Genomic DNA, 13,771 nt, shown 5'->3' with positions numbered 1-13,771 from the left:
AAGGGTAATCTAGGCATTCCCCCTTTTACTTCCTTGCATTGCCTTGTTCAATTATTTCATATATCTGTAACTTTTTGTTTTAACATTATCCTGAGGTTTAAATATAAAGTTGTGTGATTCTCACAGATTGGGTGGATTGATATTAAATTTATTCTATAGTGGACAACATATTTACTCTACCTGTGCCAACACAGCCTAAAAGAAAAGGAGAAAGGAACCTTGTGAATTCAATGCTTCTAGTTGGGAGTGCTTTGCAATTCACAGTATTTTCTTTAGCTTTCCTAGAAGTTCAGTTTTGTGCTGAAGATTTGCTTTAATTAAAAAAAAAATCTTTAAAGCTCTTCATTCCACTTTCAATTCTGAGTAGTACTCTGTAAATGAAAAGGATTCTAGGTTGAAAATCATTTTAGCACTTTAAATTCATCTTGACACACCTGCTTTGTCCCGCAATTCATCTTCTCAAGTCTGCAGATACTCCAACCAGGCTTCCCTCTCTGACGTGTTTCTCCTTAGAAACATCAAACATTTTATTCTTTAGTCTTTACCACTCTTTCAGCAAGTTTCAGAGTATTTCTATTTGGCCAGATTTTGTTTGAAGTTCTTTAGGCAACTTTCGTGAAGCTTTTTCTTCAAATTAATATGCTGTTAGTTGTTATCCTTTAACACATCTATTCCTTTTACCTTCTGGATATCCAGTAATCCAGATAATATTTATGTTGTTCATAGGTTTCTTATGCTGTTTTAATTTATTTTCTTAATATTTTTTCTAATTGTTGCTTTCTACAGCCATGTTTCAGCTCACTGATTCTATTTAGCAAATTCTTCATGTTTGTTATTGCAACTCATTATTGTATTGTTTTTACTATTATTTTGTCTTTATTTTTGATTTGGAATCCCTACTCAGCAACTCTCAGACTACGCCTGGCTCTGTGCTAATGGATCACTGATGGTGGTGCTGGGATTATTCCATTGAAAGACAAGTACTGTCTCCTTGGCCTGAGCAGTTGTATTCTTTAGGTCTGATAGTTCTTTTGGAAACTGCTTCATATTGTCCCTATCATTGTATATAATATTGTTTTCATTGATTATTTGTCGTGTTTTGGTAAACACTGTTAAAACTGTTGCTTGCATTTTTAGGTAAGTTTTCTAGTTCTAGAGGTCACCTAAATCTCAGACTGGAGAGATAGTAGAGAGTTTAAAGCACTTGCTTTGCACACAGGCAAACCCTGATTTGATCCCTAGCACTGCATATGGGCTCCTGAACCCCACCAGAAATAATCCCTCAGCATAGAGACAGAAGTAAGCCATGAACACCATCAATTTGGATCCCAAGCAAACAAAAGATGCATAGTTTTGTTGTGTTTAAAATTTTCCCAGAGTTTTTCTTTGGATTATAATTTTTGGAATATGTCTCTGTATTTTCATGTTGTTTGAAATAAAACTAATTTATGAGTTGAGTAAAACTGACATCTTTTCTTGACTGGATGTGTAAAATTTATATTAAGGTTGTTGTTCTGCTGCACTTTTCTATGAACTCCCTGCAGCTTATGGGCCACACAAGGCATATTGTGCCTGTTTTGGACACTAGCCTGCCTACCCTGAGACTGAAGCTCTGATTGCCTCTGAGCCTAGTGCATCACTTTACCAATTATTCCTCAGTTAATGTGAGTGAAGATTTGCTAAATCTCTAGACATAAACAGCTGCCATCTCCTAATTTTCTTAAGAGAGAGGTTCACAGGTTGCACTTTAACCACTGCTAAACCACTGATTTATTATATAACCTATTTTACATCATTGCTAATACTGAAACATTGAAATCACATTTAAATGTGGTATTTAAATATGCTAATTTAGAAAAGTAAGTTTTTATTCACAAAAGTCATCTACTCAAAGGCTAAAAATTTGTGAGAGAAGCATATGGTTAATACATTCTTGGAAAAAATGTTATTGCTTGCATGGGCATTGTGATGTATTTAAATCCTCTCAGCAGATTGTCATTTAAGCAGCCTTAGTGATTACTGAATGGCTGATACAATGATATCATATAGTTTTGCAGTGCATATGACTTAGATGGAGACAGCAATCACACTCAAGTAAATATTGAGCTGAGATTAAACTCTTTTCATAATAAATACATAATAGTGGGGAGTATGATTGTTGTTTTTACAATCCTGCACCAAAATCATGCATTTTAAATTACAAATACTTAGAATGAAAAGTCTCATCTCAATAAACTGAATAATAAAGAAGTGGGAGGCACATATGTAGAGTTCTGTGGCATATTATATTATGCATGACTGACTATTCCTAACCTCTTAATTCACAATGCATAAAGTTATCAAGTAGTTTAAAAGATTGTAGGACCAGAGTGACAGGCATAGTGGATAGGACAGTTGGCTGAGCTCCTTTGGGAATTATTCCTGAACACAGAGCCAGGACTAAGTCTTGAGCACCACTGAGTGTGACCCCCAAACAAAAACAAAACAAATATTATAGAAGAAATGTCTTGTGTAAGTTACTCATTCCAGTGCATTTTATGTAATAGAATTTGGCTTGTCCTGATTATGGCTGATAGTCACATGTCATCACAGAAAACATGAAGAGAAGGAGATCTCCTGTGAACTAGCTATGATAGAAAATTAAGACTGTCTTTATAATGAATAGCTGATTAAATAATTAAGACCAGAAAACCTGTCTACATATGTGGTGATTTATAATGATAAAGCAAATCAGATTGGCATCTTTAACTTCTGTCCAGCATTGTCAATCATAAAGAATGAGAGACTCTGTGGCTTGTGTATGTTATAAGGCCACCTCAATAAGCCCCCAACTCCACCCCCCCACCCACCCAAAAGGGATTGACTGGACATTTATTGAGTCCAATTTCTGCTCTGTTCCCTGACTCCAAACACATCAACCATTGACAGGGTAGGTTAAGGACAGCGCATATATATATATATATATATATATATATATATATATATATATATTTACTTTTTGGGTCACACCTGACAATGCTCAGGAGTTACTTCTGGCTCATGCACTCAGGAATTACTTCTGGTGATGCTCAGGGGACCATATGGGATGCTGGGAATTGAACTCCGGGTAGGCCGCATGCAAGGCAAACACCTTACCCGCTGGGCTATCACTCCAGCACAAGTTAGCAAATATATTAAGAGTTAAAAGGTACATTAAGAACAAAGACTGAGATACTGTGGCCTTAAGATAAGCAGCACTTTTAACATGTAGTATTGAAATCAGGGTATTTATTTTATTTTGGCTTGAGTACACATTTTCAAACCACCTGTCTAAATTTCTCTAGGTACTCAAGTTATGTTAATCTCCAATTCTGTTCTTGTCTAATCACACAGTTGCAGCCCTCTTTGCTTAAACTAAACAAAACTTATTTTACCCAGGAGACTGTACCAGCCTTGGGAATAATACTACGGGATGACTTCCCACACGAACAGTCTATAGCATATCATCTGGCTTTCCTCAAACTGCGTACGTGGAACTAAAATTCCATTTTCTGCCAGTATTGTTGTGAGGGAGTAAGTACTACTCATGCAGTCTCCATGGGGTCTTTCCTACATGTCCTTGGAAATTATTCTGGGAGAGACATGAAAGAAGAGTGTTTTACTCAGCAATCCCAGACACAAAGCAGATTGTCCTACGAACAGGAGCACCTAGAGAGCTGCCTGGCTTCACAGGCATGAGTTAAGTGACAGATCCTGGGGCAGAGGGCCGTCAGGGAGGTCTAGGTGAACCCTAGAAAAGGATTGAGGGGGTTTTCTGGTGTATTTCAAGGTGATAGGGCATAAAAAGGAGCAAAACATGGAGGGACTGGTGTGACTACATTGGGACACCTGGGTTTCTGAGCCTCATGAGAAAAGCCTGTTCTGTGGGCATTTTGAGGCATCAAGACTTTGGAAAGTTTTCAGAATAGGGGGCCGGAGAGAGGGTGCAGTAGGTGGGGCACTTGCCTTGCTCACAGCAGACCTACACGTGATCCCTGTCATCCCATCTGATTCCCCAAGCACTCCCAGGAGTCATTTTTTTTTTGAACAAACTAAAATATTTATTTATTTGTTTTTTTTTAATTGAATCACCATGAGATACAGTTACAAAGCTTTCATGTTTGAGTTTCAGTTACATAATGAGCAAACACCCATCCCTCCACCAGTGCACATTCTCCAACACCAATATCCCCAGTATACCACCCTATTCCTAACCTACCCTCTGTCTATTTGGCAGACAATTTCTCCTATACTCTCTAGTTTAGGGCATTATGGTTTGCAATATAGATATTGAGAGGCTATCACATGTAAAAAAAATTTTTTTTTGCTTTTTTGGGTCACACCCAGTGAGGAACAGGGGTTACTCCTGGCTCATGAACTCAGGAATTACTCAGGAGTCATTCTGAGTGCAGAGCCAAGAGCACTCCCTAATGCTGGGTATGTCCTCCTCTTCCCACAAGTTTTCAGAATTAAAAACCAATCAATCATCTTTGCTATTATATTTTAAATCCTCTTCTTTCCCAGAGGAAAAAATAAGACTTTACTCAAAAATTACTCAATTTAGTTCTATAACACACAATCCTAAGTTCTTAACAAACAGTTGGAGATAGAAAACAGGATTTCTGTTGGCAGCCATTCTGCTGAGGCTACCAGACACCTTCCATATGCCTTGGTGCTTTTGTTGTTCTCTCAAAGGAAAGAATAACTTGCCTTTCAGTTTTTCATTCCTCTATTCTTTTTTTCGCTTTTTTCTTTTTTGTTTAACCATATCCAGCTATTCTTGGGGCTCACTTCTGGCTCTGACCTTAAGGATCTTCCCTGACTACGTTCTGGACCATATGGCGTACTGGAAATTGAATTCAGTTTTGCCATGTGCAAAGCAAATGTCTTCCCTGCTGGACATCGCTCTAGCTCTCATTCTTTTTCCCCCTTCTACCTTGCCTCATTTCACAAATTGTTGACTGTAGAATGAGGATGGCTTTTGTAGCTTATAAAACACGAGCACATCTCCTCATTGTGTTGGAGGTTGGTCGTTGCAATTACTATCACCTTTATGTTGTGCAGAGAACAATGGAAGTTCATAAAGATGGAGAGATTGACACTTCGAATAACCGCTAGCAAAAACATCAGACTTATAAAGTATTTTTATTTTCCTCACAAGTCTGTGCCTGTCTTACTATTTTAGTACATGTCTTCAAGGGCAGAAGCCTCTGAGGATGAGTTTCCAGGCCCTAAGCACTACCAGGAGAGAGTGTCCTGAGGTTCCCCAAGGAGGAGGATAGCCACTGTCCTTGCCCAGGAATCACAGGGCCCTGGTAGAACACTCTGTGGAAAACTATTGTAGTTCCTGTGTCAAAGGGTCCAGTTTAGAAGTGACTGTAGGCTCTAGGCCCCAGACTCTTTTGCGTGAAGGGATTCGTGTTCATTGATAAGACAGGCTAGTCCAAATGGAGGAAAAAAGGACACTGATTCTCCCTCTGTTCCTAATTTATCTTTAAGAAACAGGTTTTGTATGGAAAATGTCATTTCTGTATAGACATCCACCCCACTATAGTTATTTTCAAAATGTTGTCTATTAAAATATATAGAATAAAAAATGTCTTCACAGACCAAGAACAGGAAAATCCTTCATCAGTTCTAAAATCATTTTAAGTGATTTTATAAAAATTGCAGGATGGTCAAGGTATTTTTCCTAAAATATCTTCAATTAAGCAGCTTTAAACATTTTCAGAGAAATAGCCCCTGAGAAAAACATAATGGAAATTGAGCACATTCATGAATTTAACTGATTCCTAACAAGCCCAACTTGTGAGGAATAAAGCATTTTATATGTTGGAAATGTAATTATAAATTGTTCAAATACCCACTTGATCTCACTACAATATGTTTTTATTGCTCTCTTTGTATGCTCACTTAAGATTTTTCTCTGAAATGTACTCATGGCACAGACAGCTGTACAATAAAAGTAAGATATTGTTAAAAAAAACACTTTCAGAAATCACATTGAAACCACTTATCCTGGTGTAGGCCTTCTAGATGTTTTATGTTCTTTCCACAGAACCAGTCAGAAGCAAAAGAATAAGGCCACCAAACAAAATGTTCTGTCACATTCTCAAACTGCCAGAGATGAGCATTTCCCTTTCTCTCTGGGTACCAACTGTGCTCAGATAGAAGTGCCTGAGGCTGAAATGTTAGCAGTTCTGAGAAAGGCAACTGTTGCCTTTGTTCTTCTCCCCTGCTGTCTTATTCACAATTGCCTGCAACTGTGGTTCAATAAAGATTGTTGGATTAACAGAAGGATCAGAGCCCTTGACCTAGAGCAAAGTATGGTTAACTTTCAGAAAGAGGCTACTAGGATCCAAAAGCTTTGGAGACTCATGTTCTATTTCTGAATACCTAGGCTGCTCCCTAGATACCCTAGAGAAGAAATACAAGCAAACTTAAAATGGATATTTGTTGGAACACAGAGGCTTCTGGCAGAAATGCTTTTGCACTGTGAATTAAGCTATGGTCCCTGCCACCCTGGGTAGGAAAGGGCGTTGTCCCTTCCACATTTTCCCCTCAGTGGCACCATCTTTCAGAGCCTGTTGACAGAGGGGTATGAGTCTGCAGTGACAAGACACACCAGGCCTGACGGGATATGGGGGCGGAACTGGCCCTTCCTTCTGCCCTGACGATACCCCGAGTTGCTGCCCACAAATGACTCTACCAACTCCTGGAATGGCCATGATCTCAGAGGCACACAAACTAATCTCATAATCCATTGGCTTCTGGCAGAAATCCCTCCAGATTTAATTACTAAAATATCAGAAATACAAAATTGTGTGGCCACGTGACATCACATGCTCTTCATTATCAGCAATAGAAAACAAATTATCTAATGATGCCTTTTCAGAGGGTTGGAGCGATAGCACAGCAGGTAGGGCATTTACCTTGCACATGGCCAACCTGGGTTCGATTCTTCCGCCCCTCTCGGAGAGCCCGGCAAGCTACCGAGAGTATTTCGCCCACACAGCAAAGCCTGGCAAGCTACCCGTGATGTATTTGTTATGCCAAAAACAGTAACAACAATTCTCACAATTTGTTGTGAGACATTACTGGTGCCTGCTTGAGCAAATCGATGAACAACGGGAGGACAGTGCTACAGTGCCTTTTCAGCAGGTTTGATTGTTAGGGGGAAATTCCAAATAATAATGGTGGGTCTTTTGTCTAAAAATTGAATGTAATCAAAGTAGAAAGAGAGAGTAAAGTGGAAATCATCTGCCACGCAGGCATGGGGAGGGGTGGGATGGGGGTATACTGGGTTTCTTGGTGGTGGAACATGTGCACTACTGAAGGGATGGGTGTTTGATCATTGTATGACCGAGACTTAAGCCTGAAAGCTTTGTAACTGTTCTCACAGTGATTCAATAATAATAATTTTAAAAAGTCTACTTGTGGTAAATCTCAATCCTATGTTGTGGTTTGTCCAGTGGTTCAAAAGTTATTCGTGTTCATCTAATAATCCTTTACAACTCATCTGCATACGCCTGTGATAGACTTCAATCATGACTGTTCAACACTTGCCTTTTAAACATTTTTACAACTTGAGATAAATCCCTGCCTTTACTAATTTATAGATAACATTGTGCATGAAGTAGATGAAGTGCATGATATTAATATCCTAGTTACATTTCTAAAATATTTCTAAGTTTTGTGATAGAACTTGAGAATATCTATTATAATAAATTAGGGGATTTTCTCCTAAAACTTTCTTTAATGTCTCTAAAATAATCTAGAAGGAAAATTATTAAAAGGAACGCTGCTTTATAAGTAGTGCAACATCAATAAGCTCTTCCTTGCATTGAGTCAGATTTAGGTGACCAAAGTCATGTCATGATGTTTGAAATGAGCTGATAATAAGACCTGACCTTCATTTCCAGCATGGAATATCATCAAACCTCTTTGATGAATAATTAGATACTACTTTTTTCTCTTTTCCTTTCTTGGATTCATTTCTTAGATGCCTCTAAAGTGAGTACAAAATATTTTAGTGAATATAGATTCCACTAATTTAAGCAAATAAAATTTTATCCACAGTGATAAAGTACTATAAGATGTTTATTTGGCCATATTGCAAACCGCAAAGCCCAAAAGTAGAGAGAGAGAGTATAAGGGAAATTGTTTGCCATAGAGGCAGGAAGGATTGGAAAGGGACATTGGTAGTGAAGAATGTGCACTGGTGGAGGGATAGGTATTCGATCATTGTATAACTAAAACTCAAACATGAAAGTTTTGTAATTGTATCTCACGCTGATTGAATTAAAAAAAGATGTTGATTTGGATTGTTGCATAAATATTTACTCCTTCATATCAATAAGAGAATAATTAATAGTATATAGAACTTTCAGGTAGAAATAGGAACCTGCTTTGTCTAATTCCTTCAATTAAGGGCAATCTCCACATGCAGGTCTGCATCCTGGCCAGAGATACATGGTACAGGGGTTAAGGCGCTAGTCTTGCATGCAGTCAACGCTGAATCCTTACCCACCACTACATATGATTTTCAGGTAATGCCAGTAGTGACCCCTGAACACACATACAATAACCCCTAAGTTACATGTGACCCCCCAAACAAACATCTTTGCTTCAATGACTGGGAACTTGCAAAAATGAACAGAAAAAAAGGACAAATTAGAGAAAATGTGTATTTATGTATAGGTTTCTTTCTGAAGCTCTTCATCCCCAGATGTTTCAGAGTAATATCACAGTTATACCAACCTGGGGCTCTGTGGAATATTAAGGAAAGGAGCTCTTCCCTAGGTGTCTTTTACACTGGAGCCTGTTTTCTATCCCCTTCAGTCAGCATCTCTACTTCATCTTGCACATACCAGAACACTGCCGTGGAGACACTCAGTAGCCTGGCACAGATGAACAGTTGGTTCCTCACAAATGGATTCTTATTCCTAGACATCTGAACTAAGAGCCATTGTTTTTTTTTTTATTTTTGGTGAGGCATTTATTTCATTGAGTGTTTTCACTATATCCCATCACTGTCTTCAGATCCTGAAGGTTTCATCAGATAAGTTGGCTGCAAATCTTTTTTTTTTAATTAATTTTAGTGAAACACCATGAGGTACAGTTGTAGATTTACAATTTTTTGTGCTTGGGTTTTGATTATACAATGATCAAATACCCATCCCTCCACCAGTGCCCATTTTCCACCACCATGTATAATATCCCTCCCACCCCCATCCCTCCCATCTTACCCTGCCTCTGTGGCAGGGCAATCCCCTGTGTTCTCTCTCTCCTTTTGGGTGCTGTGGTGTGCAAAAGAGGCTTTGAGTGGCAAACATGTTCAGTCCATAGTCTACTTTCAGCATGCATCTCCCCTCCTGGGAGGATCCTCCAAACACCCTTCATTTGGTCTAAGAGCCATTATTAACCATCCTTAAACAATTGAGCGAAGATCACTCAGGAGAACAGTTTCTAGTTTTTTGAGGAAGGCCCATATTGTTTTCCAAAATGGTTGGACCAATTGGCATTCCCACCCACTATGAAGGAATGTACTTTTCTCCTGACATCTATGCCAGCAATAATTGCTCTTGCTCTTTTTGATGTGTGCCAGTTTTTGTGGTGTGAGATGACATCTCATTGTTGCTTTGATTTGCATCTCCCCGAATAGTAGAGATGTAGAGCTTTTTTTCATGTGTCTTCTCGCCATTTGTATTTCTTCTTTCAGGAAGTTTCTGTTCATTTCTTCTTACCATTGTTTGAGAACATTGTATGTTTTGTTCTTGTAAAGTTCAACCAGTGCCTTTGATATCGATATTAACAACCCATATCAGATGAGTATTGGATAAATAATTTTTCTCAGTCTGTGGGCTGTCTTTATATCTTTATAACCAGCTATTTGTATCAATTGCTTAGAAGATAAGTGAGTTTGTCCTCCTAGTGCAAATAAACATGAGGAAGTATTGACTCTGATTTTCTAATTTCATTACTACTAAATGTAGTACTATTTTGTAAACACCTTTATGTTTCTGGATATTAAAACTGTGAGATGAGACAAGAGATTTTGGAGTTAAAGTACGTCAAAATAACCCTAAATTTGTTTTGAATATATGTTCATAAAGTTCATAGAACTTAGATACTTTATAATTTTTCATAAATTTCAAAAGAGACATCATACTGAAGGATTCATTCTTTTTTGTTTATTTTTCAGAGCATAATGTAACAGGTCATTGAATGGGGCAAATTTTCTTACATTTTGTGTAATTAACTCTAAAAACTTTTGGCTCTAATTCTCATATGTTGCAGCTTCAAGATGCATTGATGATCTGGGAAAATCAGTTAAGTAGTTGATGAAGAATCAGTGATGTCAAATTTCAAAAGAAAAATGAGGCTTTAAAGGAAGAATCTTGGGCCCATTTTCTAAAATACTTTGAGTAGAATGATCTTGCTCAAATATTTTGGGAATTAAAAACATACAGCAAGGTAGCAACAAATGTGCAAATTTAATGGGAGAACTGATTCACACAATCGAGTTGGGGGGAGGGTTTGATGGGGAGGAGTGTTGGGGTTCTTAGGATGGGGGTACGGTTATAATGGATGTGGTATTTGAATTATGGACACAAGAAGCCATTATTAATAGTATTGTAAACCACAGAATCAATAAATGAAAAAAGCTAAATAAAATAAGATGTTGGGAACAGAAATAGCTGGTTGATATTCTGGCTACTGCAAAACAACCTTTACACTATAGCAGATTCTCCAGTGGAAGGAAAAATGGAAAGGGAGCTGGTTGAAATGTTTGTATACAAAGAAGACTGCTGTTGTTTATAGACAGTTGTGACTTTCTGCCCATCTTAAAAACAAGTCATTGTTTTACTGGTGTAATGTGGTGGTAATGTTTGCTAGAATGGAGAAGAGTGGATATTTGCGGGGTGTTAATTTGCTAATAGGTAGCTATAAAACAAATCACTGTCACTGTCCTATAAAACAAATATATCTTTAAATTCATCTCTAATTTTTACATAAAAGCAAAGGCAAAAGCACAGACTAAACAATTCAGTAAACACTACTAAAGAAACATTTTCCAGGGTGAGTGGGGTGGAGAGTCTAGAAAATTCATTCTGTGTGTGTTGGTGTTTTTCCTGTGTTTGTATGTCTTCTCATTTTTATATGTAATCACTGTCCTCCCGTTGTTCATCAATTTGCTTGAGCGGGCCCAGTAATGTCTCCACTGGAGACTTTGTTGTTACTGTGTTTGGCATATCAAATACATCATGGGTAGCTTGCCAGGCTCTGCCCTGTGAGCGAGATACTCTCGGTAGCTTGCCGGGCTCTCTGAGAGGGGCGGAGGAATTGAACTTGGGTCGGCCATGTTGGCTGTGTGCAAGGCAAACGCCCTACCCCTGTGCTATTGCTTTTATATGTAATGATGAAATTTAAATCAATTAAACCTTTGTTGATTAAATCATTAAAAACTTATGTATCTATAAATAGAGTATATATATTATCCTTTTTATTTGCTTTCCCCCTAGTTGTTTCTAATTTTAAAAATTATGAGACAGAAGCCATGTATTTTCTATAAAAACTCAGTATCATTTTGGACCTCTCTAGCATGGAGTCAGATTACTATAATTAAGTAAACACACCTTTGTGTTTTGAGGCAGGTGATGTTGGTGTTTCTGCAAAGTGTCCCCTAAATACTGGTGATGTGAGATCATCTGAATATCAGAGGGAAACATTATGTTTCATGACCAGAGACATAGGATCTAATCCTGACTCTGTTGAATAATATCTCTTCTACCTTCAAGGAGTCTTTGTACTTTTATTTTGGCTTTATATTTTTAAGTTATGGATTTTGAACTAGAAAATTACTCAGATTTCTTCTAGCTCTCAAATTCTCTGATGTAAAATTCTTACCATAGAGCCACCAATGTGCTAAATGCCTAAGATGGAGAAGTTCCTTGTGAGTACTTTATATATCCTGGATATCTAACCCTAATCTGATGTGTCATGCAATTTGCCACAACATGGAACTGGAAGATAATCATAAGCCAGAAGAAGAAAGACAAACACAGGATGATGTCACTTATCTGTGAAATGGACTTATCTGTGAATAGGCATCAGGGCTTTTTTATACCGATGATATGGGGGAGGGGTATAGCCAGATTTTCAAAACACAGATTCATTAAAACTGAAGACATATGCTCGCTTCGGTAGCACATATAGTAAATTTGGAACGATACAGAGAAGATTAACATGGTCCCTGCACAAAGATGACATGCAAAATCATAAAGCGTTCCATATTTTTTTTAAAAAAACTGAAGACATGATACCTAAGCAGTAACCAGTGAAACTTTGCAATATTCCTGTCACGCTGACAGCTAACAGGTAGTGGTAAAGTGGGGGTTGGGATGGGGAGGGATATGGGAGCACTGGTGGAGGGAAGCTGACGCTGGTGGAGGGTCTGCTATTGAATTAGTGTGTGCCTAAAACACAACTATCAGTAAATTTGTAAGTCATGATGCTTTAGTAAGAATATTTATACAAATAAAGAAAAAGCAAAAAAAAAGTCATTTTAAATGTGAAAAAACCCTAAGATAATATAAAGAAAGAGGAGGAAAAGATGGAGGGCGTCCATATGGTTGCATTGACTTGCTTTGGAATCAGAGAATGGGTTTAGGAGATGAGCACCTTTCTAATAGCAGCTTTTGAAGGTAGACGTTTTATAGCTCATTTAATGTAGCACTGAAATTTAAAATAGTCTTCAAATAGAAAAATCTTGATGAAGATTATTGATCCACCCTCTGAGAAGAGGTTGTCACTTTCCTGAGGAGAAATTGTCATTTTCCAGGTTAAACGTTAGCAAAATTCCCTTAAAACAGGACAGTTCTGCATTTTGATAAAGTGGAGCACCTGCTGCTTATTGTCAAGAGGGGTAACAATGAAAAGATGATCTTCTATCTATATTGATCATTTTTTTTCTCCAAGGGCTTTCCAGGAAACTCAAATGCAGACAGCGTGGTGCAATACAGACTCCATTCCCCCTTTCAAGCCAGATTTCTGCGCTTCCTTCCCGTGGCCTGGAACCCTAAGGGCAGGATCGGGATGCGGATTGAAGTATATGGATGTGCATACAGTGAGTGATGGCTATGCCCAAATGGCTATGTTACCATGCTAACTCCATGTTAGCAGGATATTGTTCACTGAGATCACGGTCACGGTCCTTCCATTGTTAATCGATTTGCTCGAGCAGGCCCAGTAACGTCTCCTTCGTGAAACTTGTTGTTACTGTGTTTGGCATATCGAATACATCACGGGTAGCTTATCAGGCTTTGCCAGGTGGACTAGATAACCTCGGTAGCTTGCCGGGCTCTCCGAGAGGGGCCGAGGAATTGAACTCGGGTCGGCCATGTTGGCTGCCTGCAAGGCAGGCGCCCTTACCTGCTGTGCTATTGCTCCAGCCCAGCAGGACATTACAAAAACCAAACTGAAAACCCTTGTTGGTCTATGTCCTTTGATTATCATAGTTGTTTATTTATTTTTACTTGGATCACATGAAATATTCATTCACAAAGCTGTTCATGATCGGGTTTCAGTCACAAAATGTTCCATCACCCATCCCTCCACCAGTGTACATTTTCCACCACCAATGTCTCCAGTTTCCCTCCTGTCACCCCCACCCCTGCACCCAGCCTGCCTCTATGGCAAGCATTTTCTTCTTCTTCCTCTTTCTTCTTCTTCCTTTCTTCCTCTTTACCCC

General features: G+C 38.4%; 1 protein-coding gene and 1 non-coding gene across 2 annotated transcripts in view; both read left to right on the top strand.

Annotated features, from left to right (window-relative positions):
* The window catches only part of LOC130034972 (contactin-associated protein-like 3), a 201,278-nt gene that overhangs the window by 46,030 nt on the left and 141,477 nt on the right, over positions 1-13,771 (top strand). The window contains exon 4 of the mRNA XM_056126469.1: positions 13,000-13,147. Within this exon, the coding sequence (XP_055982444.1) occupies positions 13,000-13,147 (148 nt within the window). The remainder of the gene's footprint in view (positions 1-12,999; positions 13,148-13,771) is intronic.
* On the top strand, positions 12,213-12,319 carry LOC130036254 (U6 spliceosomal RNA). The gene has a single exon (XR_008794307.1). It is a non-coding gene; the product is annotated as a U6 spliceosomal RNA (small nuclear RNA).

This window comes from Sorex fumeus, unplaced genomic scaffold (assembly GCF_029834395.1).
Source record: "Sorex fumeus unplaced genomic scaffold, SorFum_2.1 ptg000063l, whole genome shotgun sequence".
NCBI classification, from domain to species: Eukaryota; Metazoa; Chordata; class Mammalia; order Eulipotyphla; family Soricidae; genus Sorex; species Sorex fumeus.
This window is presented reverse-complemented; position numbering and strand designations above follow the sequence as displayed.